General features: G+C 40.5%; 1 protein-coding gene across 1 annotated transcript; it reads right to left on the bottom strand.

Moving 5' to 3' along the window:
- Window positions 1–15879: 15879 nt before the first annotated feature.
- Window positions 15880–19642, bottom strand: tmem275a (transmembrane protein 275a). The gene is made up of 2 exons (XM_034104800.1): window positions 19163–19642; window positions 15880–18313 (listed from the first exon to the last, which is right to left on the bottom strand). Exon 2 carries the CDS (start codon window positions 18211–18213, stop codon window positions 17593–17595), a length of 621 nt encoding a protein of 206 aa, XP_033960691.1. The 5' UTR covers window positions 18214–18313; window positions 19163–19642; the 3' UTR covers window positions 15880–17592.
- Between the last annotated feature and the right edge of the window lie 620 nt (window positions 19643–20262).

Raw genomic sequence — 20262 nt, 5'->3', positions numbered from 1 at the left:
CTGGTATGATGGGCATTCCCTTTCCAGTTTGATTCTCTAGTTTGTTAAAGTGTTTCGGCAAATGTTAAAGTGTTTTTCGGCAAATGTTAAAGTGTTTTCGGGAAAAGTGTTTCGACACTTGTAAATTTGTCTCAATTTTTACAAAAGTGTTTCGCTAATGTACATTTATTTTAGAAAATGTAAATTTGTTTTATAAAATGTAAATTTGTCTCAAGCTTTGTTAAAGTTTTTCACACTTTGTAATTGTCGATTGCACTTCTCAGCCACCCCTATTGTATTTGCTCCTGTGAAAATTAGATAACTGCTCATTTAATTCCTGACAATAGCTTACAGTCACGCTATAGCACCTGTGTAAGGTTACACTGAGGCTCAGGGGTGCTTTAAGGTTCACACTTAATACTAAATGTAATAAACATACTGATGTTAAGCAGGTGTAATGTAAACTATGTTCTACTTCTTAGTTTAGCATGTTATCTGGAGCTTCCACAATTTGTCGATCGACAGGAAAATAATAAGCAGCTCTTTTTATAATCGATTGTTTGTTGATGTCGCTTTTTTATTCAAAAACAAAAACAAAATATGTTTGCAGCTCATCAATGAGGGAAATGTGCTGTTCTCTCTGTTTTGTATTAACTGAAATCATTTCAAGACATGTCAAGAACTCACCTTGAACTTTGAGAAAGCCAGATGGAGGTTTTTAAATATTTTATTATCAAACTATTAATCAGAAAAATGATTGTTAGTTGCAGCCCTTTATTGTGACTAAAGGAAAAGTCAGGACACCATAGAGATAGTTCAACACACTATCACTCAGTACTATATTTATAACAAGTGTGGGGAATTTTTCCAGCATGCATAAGGTAGTCAACAGGGCAACGTCTTGGAAAGGTCACCCATTAATCATAAGGGTTTTTAGATATGAGAAGAACTCCACCATATGAATTGGTAAATGCAGTATGCAGTCACAGCTAAAAGAATAGGATAATTGATGTGAAATTTTACTATTGAAGGACATAAGTGTTTTAAAGGAAAGCTTAGACAAAGCACATATTTAACATACCCTCCTTATTGGCTATAATACAGACAAACACACACATACACAAACGGCTCAGGGAGGATTTATATACAACGTGGGTTATATTTTATAACACATGCCATCCCTGGCTGTAATCCACTTTAACAGGGCCTTGTTTGCTGACACATTGCAACAAGAATATACAACTTAGAGAGAGAGCGAATTATTCACTTAAAGTAACAGCTAAAATAAGCATTGTTAACTTAAAAATGTACACTTTGAACTTCGTTAGTTAGGAGGACAGGTCGATGACTATAATGTGGATTGGTATCCATTTTTATTCTGAGTTTTACCTATTTATCATACTGTACAGTCTTATACAACATCCTAGATGCCAAGTACACACATACAGGCCTCTTACATCACCAGAATGTGTCATAACCTCGCCTTCATTCAACAAGGAGAAAATAAATAGATATAAATAGCCTATACATCACTCAGGAACTGCAGGGAAATGTGTTTAACATGAGAAAAGAGGGGGCAAAAAATGAAATGTTGTGATGACATGTGGATTGTGTGTTTGAAGCAATGTTGACATTAATTCCCCTTTTCCCTTAAGTAGAAATATGTATATTAGTCCTGTGTCACACTGGTACTCATTCATGTTCCCATCTGTCAACAGGCAACTCCAGCAAGACAGATAATCCTTAATAAAGTTTTTTTGGACGGAGACACTGTCAGCTGCTTGTGTTGAGCCACTTAAATCCCAGCTCTGCATATTTACTTATATAACCTGCCAACAGGTGATATAAACAAGATAGAGTACCTAGAAAGGGACTGTTATTAAATTAGATGTGAGAGAACACATTGCTTCATGTGTTTACTTTAAACTGGACGTCCCCTGGCTGATGGGTCAGGACTTGTTGTTGGTGGAAGTCGGTGCACAAGTTTTGGTTTGTGGGGGTTTTGCAACGTGACCATGTGTTGGACCCAGAGGAACAATCAGACCAGGATACGAGAGGGGGCTGTGGGGACAATACTGAGGCTGTCCCCTGTAGGCCCCATGCCACATAAAGACCTGATTATTCCCCCCCTGTTGGCTGGCCTTGCAGAGTGGACAGACAGTGGACTCAGTATTTCCCTTCCTCTGATGAGCATTGGGGACTCTCCTCTGGTCTCCACCAGGGCAAAGCAATTTAAGGGGAGCTGTTTTTTGGAGAGCCACTGTGGGAAAGTCATTAAAGTGTAAAGCATCTCTCTTTTATTTCCCTGTAAAGGAGCCCTGGAAGAGAGGTCCACCAAGGCTCAGATGGTAATGAGTGCTGACACAGAGCGAGCACCCCCACAGTGCCGTGTGTGCCGATCGCCGCTGCCATGGCAAACCGATTCTCTGCTGTGAAACTTGCCTAAGGGCCGCACAGCGAGGAGACTTCCTCTCTTCCACAGGTGGCCAGTGTTTACCAGCAAAACGCTAAATCAGACCTTTTTCTTCCAACCGGAAGAGTACGTTTTCCTCTTTATACTCTTTATGTGTGACATTCTGATCAATAATAATAATGATAATATCTGTTTAAAAATATAAGAGATATGTAGTGTTCTGTTAATTATAATAGAGGGAGGCCCAAAAGGAGTGAAAGTATAGAATGTATAGCTTCAAATTATTTCAGGATAACATTGCTGCAAAAACTGGCATGGAAACAATATGTTGTTCAAAATGCAATCCTCAATCTTGGTTGGTTGGTATTTGCCTTAGTGTACTCATAAGGGAACAACAATCACAGCCTAACAGTAAGGACACACATTAAGAAATAAAACACATAAACCGCTCATCATAAAACATTGCATACATCGGTGGGTGTGAGGTGTTTAATAAGAAAGTCTCAAGCAAAATTGTTGTAAAGTGACTTTTAAATGCAGTTATTGCTTTGCTTTGGTAAAATGTGATTTTACCTCCCTACACTTTAGCCAACTCGGTGCTGCCTCCTTAAAGGTGGGGTAGATAAGTTTGAGAAACCGGCTCGAGATACACTTTTTGTTATATTCCATCGAATGCTCTTAACATCACGATAGCAATGAATATCTTAAGTGCTTTGACAATAAATCCATAAAAAAAAGTCATCTGTGGAAGCCGTAGTACTGTAAAGAGCACGACCAATCATTTTAGCCGGCCCGGCTAAAATAACTGGATGGCCTACCTGCCTGTCAGCCTTCCATCTGTGCACAAACTTATCTTGTGCCCTCATTGGTCATGTGCACGTTCGTTATTTTGCAGGACTACTGTCTCAAAATTAATGAACTTGGAAAAAGGGACTTTCAGTTTCTACAGTGGCCTTCTTTAGTGTCCATCAAAGATCATGTCATCATTTATTTAAAGACGTCTCAGTGAATACCTGATATGCAACACATGGCTTGTAGGGATCCTGTGAGGAGGACTTTAATTTAATCAAGGGGTCATTCCTCAGCCGTCTCCTCTTACGGTCATATCATTATTATTCCATGCAATGTATATTTAAGTGGTAAACTGAACAGTGCACAAGTACAAAACTACCTATCATCCTTTCTCCAGTGATGCGACACACATGGCAGGCTGTTATCAAAGTATTACTAAACCACAAGAGGAGACGTAACAGCATGCGGGGACAAAGGCACAATAAGTAGCTATCTGCACTGCATTGTAATGACAGAATATTGCCAAAAACACAGATCACAGGAGTTCCCTTTATGCAACAGCTGATGCACAGATAACAATCAGAGGTGCTTCACTTGTCAATTCATAACTGATGTCCAGATCACATTGGTGCAATCAGGCCCAAGAAAGAGCTGACAGCTGAGTCCAATGTGGAATTTTCGAGTATGACAACCTCCCTCAAATGTGGACCACACAAACCGGTCTGAAGCAGTCTGCTGTGGAGAAATGTTATTCATTCAATGCCATTTCTATGAAAAATGGGGGCCTCTGCTGGGATCCTTCAGTACCACATGTTGTTTATCGACATATTGCACCCCAGGATATCCCAGTAGTACAATATTCAATTGATTCAAATTGGCCTGCACCATAACATGCAGCTGTCTCATCAAACATTATGTATAAAAAAGAAAATTATCTCGGGGATGTGCTCTTCTAGAAATCACGTGCAACTCTTCTCAGTTATGTGAACTTCCTACTGTACCCTCAATCCGAAAAATATTGTTTTGACTTGATGGACTGAAAAGTATATTTGTACAGTCATCACCTTTACACATATTGGCACACCGCCGTTCTATTTTCAGTCTGTCTATTGATTTATTTTGTTAAACATAGGGTCATGTGCAACAGGAGAACATTCACAGAACAGGTCAAAGACACCCAGTCCCTGAGTTCCGAAACATATAGATGTGAAAAGTGAGGTTATGCAACAGCCGGGCCACTTGAATAAACTGCCACTTACTGAGGGTGAATGGAGGAGTTGGGACCCATTGTCACCAGCGATTGGTATGCAGAGCACTGTAGCTTTACTATTTGGACTCTTGGTGGGTTCGATCAAATCTGCTGTATCTTTACCCCGTTATATGCGAGGAGCTTTCTTCCTCAAGTCGCCCTAAAACTTCTCCTTTCATAGAGACCAGCAGAAACAGCCCAGCAGTCACAAGGCTTGCACATGCATCAAATCACATAACAGATTATTGACACAGCCCAACATCACACATTTTAAATATTCCTGAGGGGGCTTTACAATCTGTACAGCATTGACACCCTCTCTCCTGCATTGCACATGTAAGACCAAAACACCACCATCAACACTTGAAATGAAGTTTGAAGTGTTTTCTGATCATATCACGTGTCCAAAGGTACTCAGAGACCAATCTTGAGTAAACACTGGCTGGGTTGCAGGCAAAGGACCTGAAATATGTTGTTGTACTCACCAGTGCAATGAAGCAATAACTAAAGATGGACACTAAAGTCAATAATAACAAATCATTGGATTTTTTTTTTTCTGAGAAAAAATAAGGTCAATGCTTTTATTCTGACACACCTCATTGTTACCTCCATAATGACCTGGGGAAATAGAGTTGTGAATTAGAGTTAGACACCCTTTGTTATTAGACAGACACTGCGTGCAGATAACCAATGACCTCCTTCATTTTTTGTTCAAACACAAGGATTCTCCCCAGTTCAGTAAATCTCCTTCCTCCAAGTCCGCCTTTGGTAGCGGAGTGAACTGGGCTAGGGTTATATAACCAATGTCTGCTCGCATAGATCCTCAGCAGCTCGTCTTCCCCTAATCTTTTCAGCTTGATTACACCCTCCACCCCCCTCCTCTGCCGACTCACTCAACTGAAAGTGTTCTCACACACAATCACATCCAAACAGGACCACATCAACAGATCCGCCATGCTCCGGTTTAGAGCGGATGGGATGCTTGTGATTGCAGGTGTGTGTGTGGCTGCAGCAGTGATTTGTCAGTGTGCATTTAAACAAGAAGACATCTGAGGTTAGCAGTTCATGTTTGCCTCTAATCTCCAGACCTTTACAGTGTATCGTAGCATCGTGAACATCAGTGTCAGTCATCGCTGCAGCTTGATATCTGTGTGAACAAGAGCGATGTTATAATCTGCTTAAACATGTCAACAAAGAGAGACTGTGTACACTGATCATATTTGATGTACCAGAAGCCTGTAGTTGTTTTGTAACACAGTGCTGCTGAGGGAAGCCTGCTGTTACCGGAGGTGTTTCTGCAATTCATCAATATGGATGCAACATGCAACTAATGTTTGAAAGAGACAAATAGTGGTACTGTCAACATTTAGTGCAGCTTGTTTGCAGCACGTCTGCACTCCCTTATATCTTTCTCTTAAGATGTTCTGACAGAAATCAAACACAATGCTCTATTAATTTCATTTCAAACCTTTATTTATACAGATAAATCCCATTGAGATCATTGATCTCTTTTTCAAGGGAGACCTGCTCAAGTAGTTCCACATGAAACATAAAAACATAAATAGAACAACAAAAGGACATCATACAGCATCATTTACATAATTATCCACATAAACAGGTACCAATAGCTTCCGATTGAGTAGCATCCAACAGAGCTTTAAAAACATTTAGTGGCACCAGATTGTTCAGTTTCCATTTAATTTGCAGACTATTCCAAGACAGAGGAGCTGCACATCTAAAAGCTGTCTTCCCTAAGACAGTCCTAGCAGTTGGCACATTTAATAAAACTACAGCATTCGATCTCAGGCAGTAGCCACTTACAATTTTCCGTGGGATCAGGGAGCAGATATAAGATGGAAGTTTCCCTAACATGGCTTTGTATATAAAAATGTAAAGCAACCCTTTTGCAATCACGGGACATTTGATAGCTGCTGTGATAGAAAGAAATTCAGGTCTAAGGTTCAGACATTGTGTACTCCGAAAACATTTATCAGTACACATAATTTGTCATGAGCATTCACGATGACAAAGAAAGAATACAAAAAACAGAAATTTGAAGTGCGGAGAATGTGTAAAACTGTAAAATCGCTATTTGGCAATGCTAAAGGGGATAAAATGGCCAAGCGACGTTTTCCGAGTGTACTTTTTGTGAAATCCAATGCTTTTCCCACCAAAAAGTGTTCATAAAAATTGATTTTTAAAAAGGTAGAGAACACAAGGGAGACATGAAGGTCCAAAGTGCAAAGGGTGATTTCAATGTGAGCCCTTCTTTTGTGAAAAATAAGCTTAACTGCAGTGGCATGACCCCTCTCCGTGACCTTTGCTCACCAAGAGCATAAACACTGGAATATTGTCCTCAGGCTGCAGCTTACCTACAAACCTGTGCACCTCCAGAAGGCAATAAATCTCCCAACCTCCAGCTGGCTAAACATTTAATATGTTTTATGAGCCTTTTCTGTGAAGGCCAACAGGCAGAAGATGCAGGAAGTGGGCATGTTTCACAGTTGTAACGCAACATAAACCTGGAAGCTGTTGAAATGTGGGAAAGGGGGGTTTAAGTGGAGTAGTGGGTCAGTAGTTTTCATGTATGACTGTTCTGGTGTAAGCTTAATGACAGAAAATCCCATTATGTGCTGCTGAGGTATTGCTGGTCTGAAGGTTTTGGTTCATACAGGGTTCTCTGACAGTTATACTTACCTTATCGTTATCGTGTTTAAAAGGCATAAGGGATCTTTATGAGCAGAGCAAAGAAATGGGTTGAGCACAATCACGTTGTTGTAGTATGTATACAAATTCGAAATTCAAATGGATTTTCTATCAGCTAAATGTCAGTGTCATAATCCTCAGGCTTTCATCTTTTGCACTGCCAACCAAGATTCACTGGATTTAAAACTCACACTGGAAAACCATAACTAAAGTTGTATCGAAAAGTCAACTGTGAAAGTGCAATCAGATGCTTTAGAGCTGATCTGCTAGAAGAACAATTTATCTTAATTCCTTTTTGTCATCAGTGGGCTGCCTCAGAAAGTAGGCTAGTCTAGATTTGTGCTGTCAACATCTTTGTGAGCACAAGGGGAGCTTTATCAGCATTGTGGATACTCAAAATGATGCTCTCATTACCTTGGCATATCATTAGTGCTATCTGCTGAGATATACACCGTCTAATGTTTTCTCACAACGATATAAGTTATCTTCTCGAAACATGATGTAAACAAACTGACAGTTTTGGCAGTTTTATCTTGCAAACGTCTCAACACAATGCTTTGTGAAACAGCAAACAATTTCGAATGATTTTCACCTACGAATAATCTATATGCGGTTGACTATGTCATCAGAATTACTTAAATAAAACCTACTCCTGCAATAGTTATCTTGAAAGCATTCTACAGACATTAGTTATGATCTACTGACATCTATTGACTTGATGTAAAACGGCAACCGTATTTTATATAACTTCACTGAAATTATTAGAAGTGGCTCTGCTGCCCTCTAGTGTTAAAGTCTTTAAGCACACATACTCACTTGTAGATGAGCCAGATTGAGCTCATATTAAAGGTCACACAAAGGTTCACAAAACACCACAGCATTTGAGAAAACACCACAGCATTTCAATTTATACGGAAAGGGTATTCCTTTAGGGAGAACACTTCTTGTTTGTGATTGGACAGAGCCAGCCAGAGAAGCACTGCTGTGATTGGTTGTTTTTGCTGCCAGTCAAGAAATTATGCTTTCGTGATTGGTCAGCACCCGACAGCGCAATAGAGTGGCGAAGTCCCTCCCCTTCCGGTGGACCTCCATGGGACCTTGGTTGCGTTCCGATAATCCAAAAATCAGCTCCTAAATTCTAACCCTATCTCCTATTCCTTGACCTCTGAGTGAAACGTCACGGGGTTAAGGGATAGTGGATAGCAGAATTCAAAAGGACTTAGGAGAAGAGACTGCGGTACTTTAGAGAATCCGAATGCACTTTCACTATCCGACGTGTTTATGATGCGCCAGCGGACGTCATGAATGTGCGTCTGCTGCTGTGGGGAAACTATGGAAACTACAGTTTTCTATACAGCGGACTACAACATGGATGTTTAATAAGAACGAGGGACTACTGTAAACTCATCTAGAGACTCTGCACCGTGCTCTGATGCTGTTGTTTTATGCTTTATGAACGTGGACAACAGAGAAACATATTCTTCATGACCAAAGTTGGAATTGAAATAAAAAAGGAAAGTGAAACTTATGCTCGTCACCCTCTCACTCCGGTCCACATTAATACAAATGATCCCAATACGTATTGTATGAACTATGAAAATATCTTAAAATCAATACAAATGTATTTATTATAAACGTTAGTCCTTAACATCTATCATGTGTAGCCTATATCACCATTCAAACATCTTTTAAAAGTTGAACAAACTCCCCACAGCTCAGTAAAGACTGTGAAATGTTGACTTTATTTGATAATTTCAGTAAAAACTAACGTTCATATTTCTCTTTTTGATTATAATACTGATGAACGTTCAGAACAAAGCACTTTGGCAACTTACCACATACGTTTTAAAATGCTTAATAAGCACCGTAACGTTCATGATATAATTTCTCGGTCATAATCGGTTGTTTCCGTGAACGGCCGACTGTTGAGTGACGGCAAATGCTGCGGCTGCAAGGCATTGTGGGGCAGCATTTTCTCCTCTCCTTTCATCAAGGGAGGTCCAGTGGTTCCTACGCTAAAGGAGGTTATAAAGGAAGTTTGAAAACTCCTTTCCTTTCATTTGGAGAATTGGAACGGCACTTAACATGGCTGCCACTGACGTACTTCCGGGTCATTTCACTTGGTTAGGAAGGTTCCTAAACTAAATGGACTATTGGAACGCAACCCCTATTTCAGAGAGAGAAAGATTATCTTTCGATCCCGTTGTGTATTATAGAATGATCACACCGGTGACAGTACTCTTCAAAGGGTTCACGAAATATGATTCTTACTGTTTAACATTTTGGGTTGCTTAATGTTACTTCATATTAAGGCAGATAAAAATGACACGGCTGTAATGCTAACTAATGTGCTAGCTACTAGCTAGGTAGCTAACTTGATCCAGCCACCCCTGGGGCCTGTACTACGAAGCTGGTTCAACCTATAACCTGGATATGTTTGAGTTAGCCAGTTGGCCTAATCCAAAACATACGCGCTCTTGCTAAACGGTACTACGACGCGGGTTATCAAGTAGATCGCTCAAGCCAGCCGTGTCCTATCTAGTTAGGTGCGCGTTCACATGAAAGGGGTGGTATTTGGAGCATTCGACCAATCACAAACATGGAGACAGCGCAGCGTCATACTTCCTGAATGAAAAGTAAACTATAATATTAGACATATGAAGAATTAAACTTTAAACATCCATGACTTGAAGACTTTATCCAGGATAAAAGCCACAGAGCTGCACCTGCAAGGTGAATACAGCTGGTAAAAGAAAAAGTGTTTGAATGCGTACATTAACAGGTTTATGATATCACTGCCCCGTCTAAAACACGAGTGGATCTGACTTTAATTACATTTGTCTTGAGTGTTTCATCAACTTAATGTATTGCTTAAAGTAATACTTCTGCATACAGTATGTGACACTGTGAGTGTTGCACGGCCAGATACGGCTCAGCTGACTCAGATAAGGAGATATGATACACAGTGGTGTTTTTATATGTACAAAAGTGGTGGGGCACAAAAAACTTAGATGTCTATAAGCTTCTGCAGTGAGGTTCATGGCTGGTGAGGCACTGGCACTGACTCTTCAGGTTTACAAATATTATATATATAAATATTATTTTCAAAAGCTTTTTTTGTCTGATGCTTCAATTAATTTTAAACAGACAGTTCAACAAAAGGATACCCAAAAAATGTAATTTTATCATTTAAATATTGAATTGTTCTCTCTTAGTAAGATCCCATTTTCAATAAAATTGCAGTCTTACCTTGACATGAAGATGAAGTCCATTTGCCTATCCTTCTGGACAAAAATCTCTTACTTTTTTGTAAAAGTCCTTATGTTCTTGTAGTTTCAAAAGTCTATCATAAATCTAATCTAATCAATAGATTTATGATTCGAAAATTATAAAAGTAGGGTAGACATGTGGATATTATCCGGCTGAACAAAACGTGCATTTATCTAACAGGTTTGTTTCCCACAGATCTTATTTTGAGCTATTTTCTAAAGTCCTATGGAGAAATATCATTGCTTTTTTGTCGAGGGAAGCCATGCGCAGTTTACTTCCGGGTTTTAGGACGCGTCACTGCAGCTCTCTCGTCTCCTCTTCACACACCTCACTTTTCGCGGCACACGTACTTACAGCCAATCAGCTCTGAATTATGTGAGATGACGTATGGTGGGGATGGCAGCACTCAGAGCAATAGAATATTAGAATAATATAGAATATTCTATTATATGGCTCTGGCAGCACTATGCCCCTATGGTCATTACTTTTTTGCCACACATATTAAATAGGACAATACTCTGAGCATGCGCAGTGTTTTTACAGTCACCATTGACTTAAACAGGGAGAGGGAGGGGCAGGATCGGGTTTTGTCCCACTTGGCTCTAAACAGCTCAATAGGCTCACACTGTAGACACTAATTAGAAGAGCACAGACTAAAACAGCAATGTACAGACGAATCAGATGATTAAACATGATATTAAAATATATTTTATATATTTTGTAATACTTTCTGCTGACACTAGGTGGGGCTGTGCCCCTAATGACCAGTCGACACTGATGATACACATTATGAAGTGATATGCCGCGGACTGTACTTATTATTAATGTTACTCTGATCCGGTTACTTATGTTGTGGCAGATATTTAAGTAAGCTTTCTTAACGCTAATTTTATAATAGTCAGATTGCTCTGAAGATGTGAGGTGATATTCTAATTTAATGTTCACGTTCACACAGTCTGTGATTTTTGCCGGCCGTCTTTCCTGCAACGGTAGCTTTTCTGTATTTCCTTTCGCCCTCCGGAGGGCGCCGGAGGGCGCGTTCTCTCAATAATACTGGAAATACTCAATAATATCTTTATTTTTCAAGGTTTTGCACGCAAGATATATATTCTTGTTAAACAATATATAGCCTCTTGGTATCGTCAATTGATGAATGAACTCTGAATATATAAGCTTAGGTGTTTCATTGTGTTTTGTCATATAGGCCTATTCCCAAAACACTGCTGTTTTTGGGGTTGTTTTGGGTGTTTCGACGGACTGCTGGAAGAGACCCCCCAAACAAAAATCAAAGATCCGTCACCGTCAAATGAATAGAATATCACCTCCCATCTTCAGAGCAATCTGACTATTATAACATTAGCGTTAAGAAAGCTTACTTAAATATCTGCCACAACATAAGTAACCGGATCAAAGTAACATTACGTAGCCTACAGTCCGCGGCACTGTGAGTGCAGATGTCAATGTGTCCCATTATCATTCATATCACATCATAATGTATCATATATTTCCTTATTTCAACTTATTGAGCCGTATCTGGCCGTGCAACGCTTACAGTGTCACATACAGTATGCAGAAGTATTATTTTAAGCAACACATTAAGTTGACGAAACACTCGAGTCAAATGTATTTAAAGTCAGATCCACTCATCGTGTCTTGGACGGGGCAGTGATATCATAAACCTGTTAATGTACGCATTCAAACACTTTTTCTTTTACCAGCTGTATTCACCTTGCAGGTGCAGCTATGTGGCTTTTGTCCTGGATAAAGTGTTTGAGTCATGGATGTTTAAAGTTTAACTTCTTCATATTTGACTAATATTATAGGCTACTTCATTCAGGAAGTATGACGCTGCGCTGTCAGTACCTTCTCCATGTTTGTGATTGGTCGAATGCTCCAGATACCTCCCCTTTTATGTGAACGCGCACCTAACTAGATAGGACACGGCTGGCTAGACACAGCTGGTAACTACGGAGCCCACGGCTGGCTAGATTCGTAGTATACCCCCAGGAGGGTATACTACGAATCTAGTTCAACCTATCCTGGATATATTTTGAGTTATCCGGTTGACTTAATCCAAAACAAAGCCGCTCTCGCTAAACTGTCCTACTATAACGCTGGCTATCAACTCGTTCGCTCAAGCCAGCCGTGTCCTATCTAGTTAGGTGCACGTTCACATAAAAGGGGTGGTATCTGGAGCATTCGACCAATCACAAACATATGAAGAATTTACATTTTAAACATCCATGACTTAAACACTTTATCCAGGATAAAAGCCACATAGCTGCACCTGCAAGGTGAATACAGCTGGTAAAAGAAAAAGTGTTTGAATGCGTACATTAACAGGTTTATGATATCACTGCCCCGTCCAAGACACGAGTGGATCTGACTTTAATTACATTTGACTCGAGTGTTTCGTCAACTTAATGTGTTGCTTAAAATAATACTTCTGCATACAGTATGTGACACTGTGAGTGTTGCACAGCCAGATACGGCTCAGCTGACTCAGATAAAGAAATATATGATACATTATGATGTGATATGTGATATGATATGAATGATAATGGGACACATCGACGTCTGCACTCACAGTGCCGCTGACTGTAGGCTACGTAATGTTACTTTGATCCGGTTACTTATGTTGTGGCAGATATTTAATTAAGCTTTCTTAACATAGCCAAATAGTATAATAGTCAGATTGCTCTGAAGATGGGAGGTGATGTTCTATTCATTTTCACGTTCACACAGTCGGTGATTTTGGCCGGCTGTCTTTCCTGCAACGGCAGTTTAAACTGTATTTCCTCGGCACACTGAGCTCTGATTGGTCAGCAGGCGTGGTGCTTTCGCTAAGTTGATCTCTTATCCTGGAACCTATCCTGCTTCGGAGCAGACTAGGTTCCAGGATAAGTCACCATGGAGATCTAGCCCGCTAAAAAGTGAACCAGCTTCGTAGTACCGGAAATCCCAGAAGTTATCTTGCTAAATGAAAATCCTGCTTCGTAGTATACCCCCCAGGTTAGCCGCACAGCATAAGTTACCATGGAGATCTAGCCTGCTAAAAAGAGAACCAGCTTCGTAGGACCAGAAACCCCAAGTTTTCCCTGAAGTTAGCCGGCTAAGCGAAAATCCTGCTTCGTAGTATACCCCCCTGGTCCTTTCATCAGACGGGAAGCGAAAGAACAAGCAAGACCCATTGCTGGTATGATAATAACCTGGTACTAAGCACACAGGCATCTTGTTAAAGTTATCTTATCTTATCCAGCGCCATATAGATAGATTATATCTATATGGCGCTGATTTGAGCTATCTCTTAGTGGAGGAAAACAATTGTGACATCACTTACGCGACTCTGGGATTTGTAGTCTTTCTAGTTGCGTATTTTTCATAGTCTTATATTTCAACAGTTTTACGACAAACTGTGACTTTTTTACATGGAAATTATTTTTCTAAGATTGACAAACATCATATGTGTAATTCATAGCACAATTCAAACGGGATCGAAAGATACGTTTTCTCTCCCCATTGACTTCAATACATCAAGTAGATGGGTGTGACTTCACCACTTATGTCTGTATGTCGTTGTTGTGAGTTTGGACGGACAGGGCCGTCCCTCCCTACAGGAAGATCACGCAGACTGCATGGGGCCTCACCTTGCGGAGGGAGCCTCAACTGAGCTTATGCAGCGCAATTAGTGTGGCGCGGCACGGTTTGTCACCCAAACGCGGCGCACCTAAAGTACAAGCGCGCCACAGTTTTGCCGCTGCGAGGCCCCGCTCCACTAGCACCGCCAACTCTAACTGACTTCCCGCGTCCCTATACCATAACTACAACAAAATGAACATATTATACCGTGATTTAATTGTAATACACGTTTCTAAACTATGCCGAATTAACAACATACTGATACCGGTTAGTAAAAAACATGAATTAATGCTGTGACAAGTGTGCAGACAAGACGGCAGGCGAAAAACCTTTTAAAATGCGGGTTTTCTGAATGGAGATCGGATCGATCAGGATAAACCAACCTGTCGCTGCTTCGTCCAAACTCACAACAACGGCATACAGACATAAACAAAGCAGTGACTGTATTCACCATGACAACAGTCTGTGGTTTGTACATGTTTAACTTTTGTCCAGTTTCTGAACAGATATGAGGAGCTGTGAGCTCTCTGGCTGGCTCTGTCCAATCACAAACAAGAAGTGTTCTCCCTAAAGGTATACCCTTTCCGTATAAGTTCAAATGCTGTGGTGTTTTCTGAAATGCTGTGGTGTTTTCTGAAATGCTGTGGTGTTTTCTGAAATGCTGTAGCGTTTTGTGAAATACTGTGGTGTTTTGTGAAATGCTGTAGCGTTTTGTGAAATGCTGTAGCGTTTTTCTAAAACGCTGTAGTGTTTTGGGAAATGCTGTGGTGTTCTCGTGCGAACGAGAAAGTATCGCGTGCGCACAAGATACTTTTTCGTGCGCACGAGATACGAAAAAGTATCTTGTGCGCACGAATTAATAAAACGTGGCCTCGGTTTTTATTTTTTTCTCTCTCTATGAACCCTCCAGGGCTCCGTAGTTACGTCACTTAGACCAGGAAGAAAAAAATGGAAAAAGAAAAATCTCCAACGAGGCGTGTCTTTTCTTTGTTAGAGTTTTACTCGCTACAGGGTGTACTTTGAGGGTTTGTGACTTTGCAGACCGTTTACATGCATAAAAAGCTACATAACACACAAGAGGATGAGTAATAACCGGAAAAGCATGACATGGGACCTTTAAATTATTTACCTAAGAACATCTAAATGTGATGTGTTGAAGAATATGGAGCATTGCTATTGCACTTAGAATTTTTTAGCCTTAGATTTTCACAGAAGAAACTGTGGCTTGAGTAATCAATTGACAGAAAATTAGTCAGCGAAAAATGTTGATAAAAGATTAAATAATTAAATAATTTCACAAGCAATAGTGCTTAAGTTCAAGTCGTTGTATAACATTGTAAATTGAATATTCTTTTTTCTTTTGACTGTTAAACAAAATGACAGATCTTCAATTTGAATAATCGGCTATCAATAATGAAAATAGTCATAGCCCTGGATGTGAAATCGGAGGAGCTTTGATTTGGTGAACAGGAGGCTGGTTTGTCAAAGATAAACTGAAACATAAAGCTTTCATCTGTTTAGTAACTTCCTTCTGGAGAATCATGTATGCGTCATGTCTCGTTAAATAATCTTTAGAAATTGCCTCTTGGAATAAATAATCCTTGTGACAAAGATTGTGCCCCCAAAAATGTCTGTATGTCCCACAATATCATACTGAACTTGTTTGAAATGGGAACATATAACAAATCCAGTTGCTCATTTATATTTATATCCCTTCATGGTGACACTGATGCTGTGTAGCAGGAACACAGTGTCATGCCACGCAATGATAATGAGCAACCCCAGGTTGGAAAGAGCCTTTTTTATTCATATATTTTTGTAGGATTCACATTTGGATCATCATCAAATTATAATCTTCACAAAAATATTATATCTTTTACATTTTCCAGATTTTTGTAGAAGCGTTACACAAATAAAAATACACACAAAACACCAATAGTTCACAAAAGGATGTTTGCATTTCCATGAATCTCTTCCTCTCAACATGCAAACAATGAGCTCAGCACAAGAGAGAGAGATTTGACAGAGAAAAGGGATCTTCTGAGGAGCTGTGTCACAAAAGAAGGTCAACACTGTTTACGGGAATGCTCTGGCCACTTGATGCAGGTGTTCACTCTCCTGCTACTTCCTATACATCTCTGCTGTGAAAATTAAAGCCATTGGTATGCATTTGTTGTTCCCACAATAAAAGAGAAATGTTGAGTATTTCCTAACAATATGGAATAGAAATCCAGAGCCCAACAAAGGCTTTCTGGAGAGAAATGCTATTGTGCACTTTGTTATAGCCCTCATTAGTTCCTGATGTCTCAGTCTAAGGCAACGTTCCTTTCAAAGGAAATCAGGGTTTGAATGTCTCTTGTCAAGAAGACATCACAGTGATGGGGAACATATTTTATTTTATGCAATCTCATTATCTACACTCTGTCAGACTTCTGTGCTTGCCTATTTGTGTGTAGGTCCAGTTGAGGTTAACTTCTGTTAAATATAAAGTCATGTCATGTCAGACATAAAATGTAAGGATTCAATACTGTGGAATTCACATGTTCACATTTGTAATACATGACTCGGTGGAGTCTCGAGCAGCAGTTCATTCAAATCCATAATGACCAAAATCATTATTATGACACATGTCTTTGCCTCACAGTGAATACTATAAATTAATTAAAATACCATGATGAGTGTAACCTTAAAATAGTGGAAACTACACTACCTTCAATGAAAATGTACATGTGAAATTGAAAATAAATATATTAGGAAACACAATATTCACAGTCTTGATGTTGTGGTGGTGACCATTTGTCAAACTGCAAGAATAACACTTCCATGATTCAACATTTTACACAGTACATGTTAGTATACTGTTACTCTATATATGCACTGCGGTTTATTATCACAAATACATTGGCTTTAGAGTACTGTGTTCTTGTAAAGAGAACGGCAAAGGATTTAATCTCAGGTGAGGGGATATTGCTTTGGGACCCCTGTGACCTATCATACATTATGCCCCCAAAACAAGTTCAACAGTGAGAACAGCACACAAAATGCCAAATGTCAAAACAAATGAACCTATACATCTCACTGTTGACCTTTCTCATCTGATCTTTAAGTCTTCATAACAAATAAACAATCATATTATTCATTCAAGCCCTCTGAAATCACTGCTGACAGGTCAGTATTCCACAAACCAGAGTAGCAGTGAGAGATAAATACTTATGGTTTAAGACCCTTTTCATTTGATTACTACATGAAAACTGTTCATAATGCCCAACATTAAAAGCAAAGACCTGTAGGAAGTTACAAAAAAAACACAATAGAGGGAGGAATTTGAATTCCAACACCTATGATCCACAAACACTTGGATGTTTCAATAACGTTGCATGCTAATTACCAGTTGGCAGCACAGCAAGAAATTAAAAAGCATACTGTTCACAACCAGAAATATGGCACCACGTCAACTAGAGGACACAATCACACTCAGCAAGCCCTCGGCCAAGAAGGATATTTACACTGGCAGCACTCCGGCCTTGGAAGAGTTTCTGCTCTGCTAGGCGACGGCTTCTTCACGTGGCAGGTTGAGCCTCACCTCCCCTCCTCCTGCTGTGGAGGCCGAGTACACTGCGGTGCCAAACGCAGAAGAAGAGCCGTTGGTCTCCATGGTGAAGAGCGTGCAGGGACTTGGTAGGGCCGCGTCAGGAGCTACCTTTTCTGGGCTGGACACCTGGGATGATCCACGGGAGGATGTGGGGCTGAGCTGCACAGCTGTGGTGTCCTGCAGAGTGTGCTCACTGGTCTCTATTTCAAACGCTGCACCACCAGCCAACCCTCCATGTCCCATCAGCCCTCCACCCCTGCCGCCCACCTTAGACCTCCGTGAGCTGTTTGGAGGGGGGAGGCGGCTACACACGCAACAGGCCCCGAAAAAGGAGAAGGCCACCAGCAGTAGGATAGGTCCGATGATGATTGGGGGATTGGCAGAAGGCACCAGGGTGCTGAAAGCGAACGCTCCCACCAGGGTGATGTTGAGTCCAGCCAGCATGATGCACAGTCCGCAGGCGCAGCAGAGGGCCGGGGACGGCAGGCCATGAGGGCGAGACTTCCTCCTCGTCTTCTTCTGCGGCTCTTTTTTAGGGACAGGGGTACCAGCGTTTCTGTCAGTGATGACCATGTCTTCACCTCTGTCTCTTCCACTGTGGTGTCAAATCTTAGTCCAGTGTCTTCCCCATGGCAAAGTTTAAATCAATTCACAGCCAGGACAACATCTTTGTCTGTAAATAACAAGAAATGGCAGCTGTTAGGCTTTTTTAGGTACTTCCTTTGAAAGTAAATAAGCTCTGTGGTTACACACATATTTGACTACTCTTGTTCTGTGCACAAGTTGTACTGGACAGCTACACACAAGCATCACTCTGGTATTCCTATCAATTACACATGTCATGATATATATCTGTAAAACAATGAGCATTATTTGATGCAGTTAAAGTTGGCTCTTATAGTAAAACTATCATCTCTTACAGCAGAAGCCTGTTGAACTGTACATTGAATTAAGACTATGCTTTTTGGCTCAAATTCTATGTTAAACAATAGATAAGAAAAGTACATTGAATTAAACAATGAAATAAAAGAGGTAATGATGGGTTTTTCAATGGAGAATTTGACTATATTGATACTTAATCATCACATAGTGTAAATTAGATGCACCCTGACTTTTCATCCTTTATAAAAAAGTTACAAGTGTTGCTTAATAGAATATCATGCCTGATGAAAATTGCTATTTATCTTATCTTGTTTCGTGGAGTGAAATGTATGTAATGGCACTGCAGCTGCATCATTCCTGCCAGCCACTATGTGAATGGCATTTCAGTATTTAGTTGCAATCAAATCAGCCCTTTCATTCCAGCATGCATCCATTCAAGAGCATTCACTGAGGAGAGGGGATGTGGGGAAAGGAAATCATTGTTGTTAATCAGTACATATATTACCCTGAATATATTACAAACAGTAGGCCATACGTTTAATAAGAAACTATGATTTGCAAAGAAAACGTGTAAACGCTTAGCCTACTGAATTGATGTGATGCATTCCTGTAAAAATTAACCCATGAAAAATCAACTTACCCTTTATGTCGATATACTGAAGGTCTTCCCATTGTTTGATCAGTAGATTGCTACGGAGATCCCAGGTCTAATTACCAGGTGAAAATACAGAGAGGTTGAAAGGACGCATAAAAACAAAACGAGGGGTTTTCTTCCTGATTTCGTAGCGTCACAGTCCTGAGGGCACAAGTCATGACAGCCATTCAATCACAAGAGCGAAGCGATCCGAGCTGGAATATAAAATCCAAGCAGAGGAGAGGAAAGATCAATTATGTGAGATGGCATTTCTTCTGACTGAGACACACAGGCGCAACACGGTGCGCTGCCCCCGGTGTGCACCGAGACGCACGTAGCATCTGACAGGTCACCCCGCAACGGAAATGGAGGGAAACCGCTAAAATATGCGAGGCATCTCTCCGGTAGCCGGGGTTGAGTCGTCATATTTCATTTTTACATATATGTGATGATCTGCCGCGCAGAGCATCTTCTCTCCTCCATGGACCTCTGGATGCGACTCCCAGACTCCTCCTTAATCATCCATCCTTTAGTGTCCAACCCCTGTGTGTGTGTGTGTGTGTGTGTGTGTGTGTGTGTGTGTGTGTGTGTGTGTGTGTGTGTGTGTGTGTGTGTGTGTGTGTGTGTGTGTGTGTGTGTGTGTGTGTGTGTGTGTGTGCGTGCGTGCGTGCGTGCGTGCGTGCGTGCGTGCGTGCGTGCGTGTGCGTGTGTGTGTGTGTGTGTGTGTGTGTGTGTGTGTGTGTGTGTGTGTGTGTGTGTGTGTGTGTGAGAGATGAAGGCTGTTGCATTTTGCCTGTATCTCACGAGCTCACCTTTATTTACTTGTTGCTGATTTCTCAAGGAACACATTACTGTAATAAATAAATAAGCCAACACAAGTGTGCAGTGTTAAATGATTGTAAGTCATTCGTAAATGGTCACTCATTTGCATCCTAACCTTTGAAATGCCATTAAGTCCAGTGTATTGCGGTGCATTGTGCAATAGACGTGCTTAAGTCACTGATACTCACGGTAGAAAATAGCGTATTTTCTATTAAAACAAACTCATAATGTTAATCATTATTCAATAACCTGGTGATACTGTTCTATACTTATTGTCTGATAGA

The sequence above is a fragment of the Pseudochaenichthys georgianus genome, chromosome 17, assembly GCF_902827115.2.
Source record: "Pseudochaenichthys georgianus chromosome 17, fPseGeo1.2, whole genome shotgun sequence".
In the NCBI taxonomy this organism is placed as follows: domain Eukaryota; kingdom Metazoa; phylum Chordata; class Actinopteri; order Perciformes; family Channichthyidae; genus Pseudochaenichthys; species Pseudochaenichthys georgianus.
Note: the sequence above shows the minus strand (reverse complement) of the source record. Positions and strands in the feature narration are given on the sequence as shown.

Bases quoted from the DNA above. Each gene is read 5' to 3' on its own strand.
- tmem275a (XM_034104800.1), bottom strand. From the start codon at position 18,213: ATGGTCATCACTGACAGAAACGCTGGTACCCCTGTCCCTAAAAAAGAG.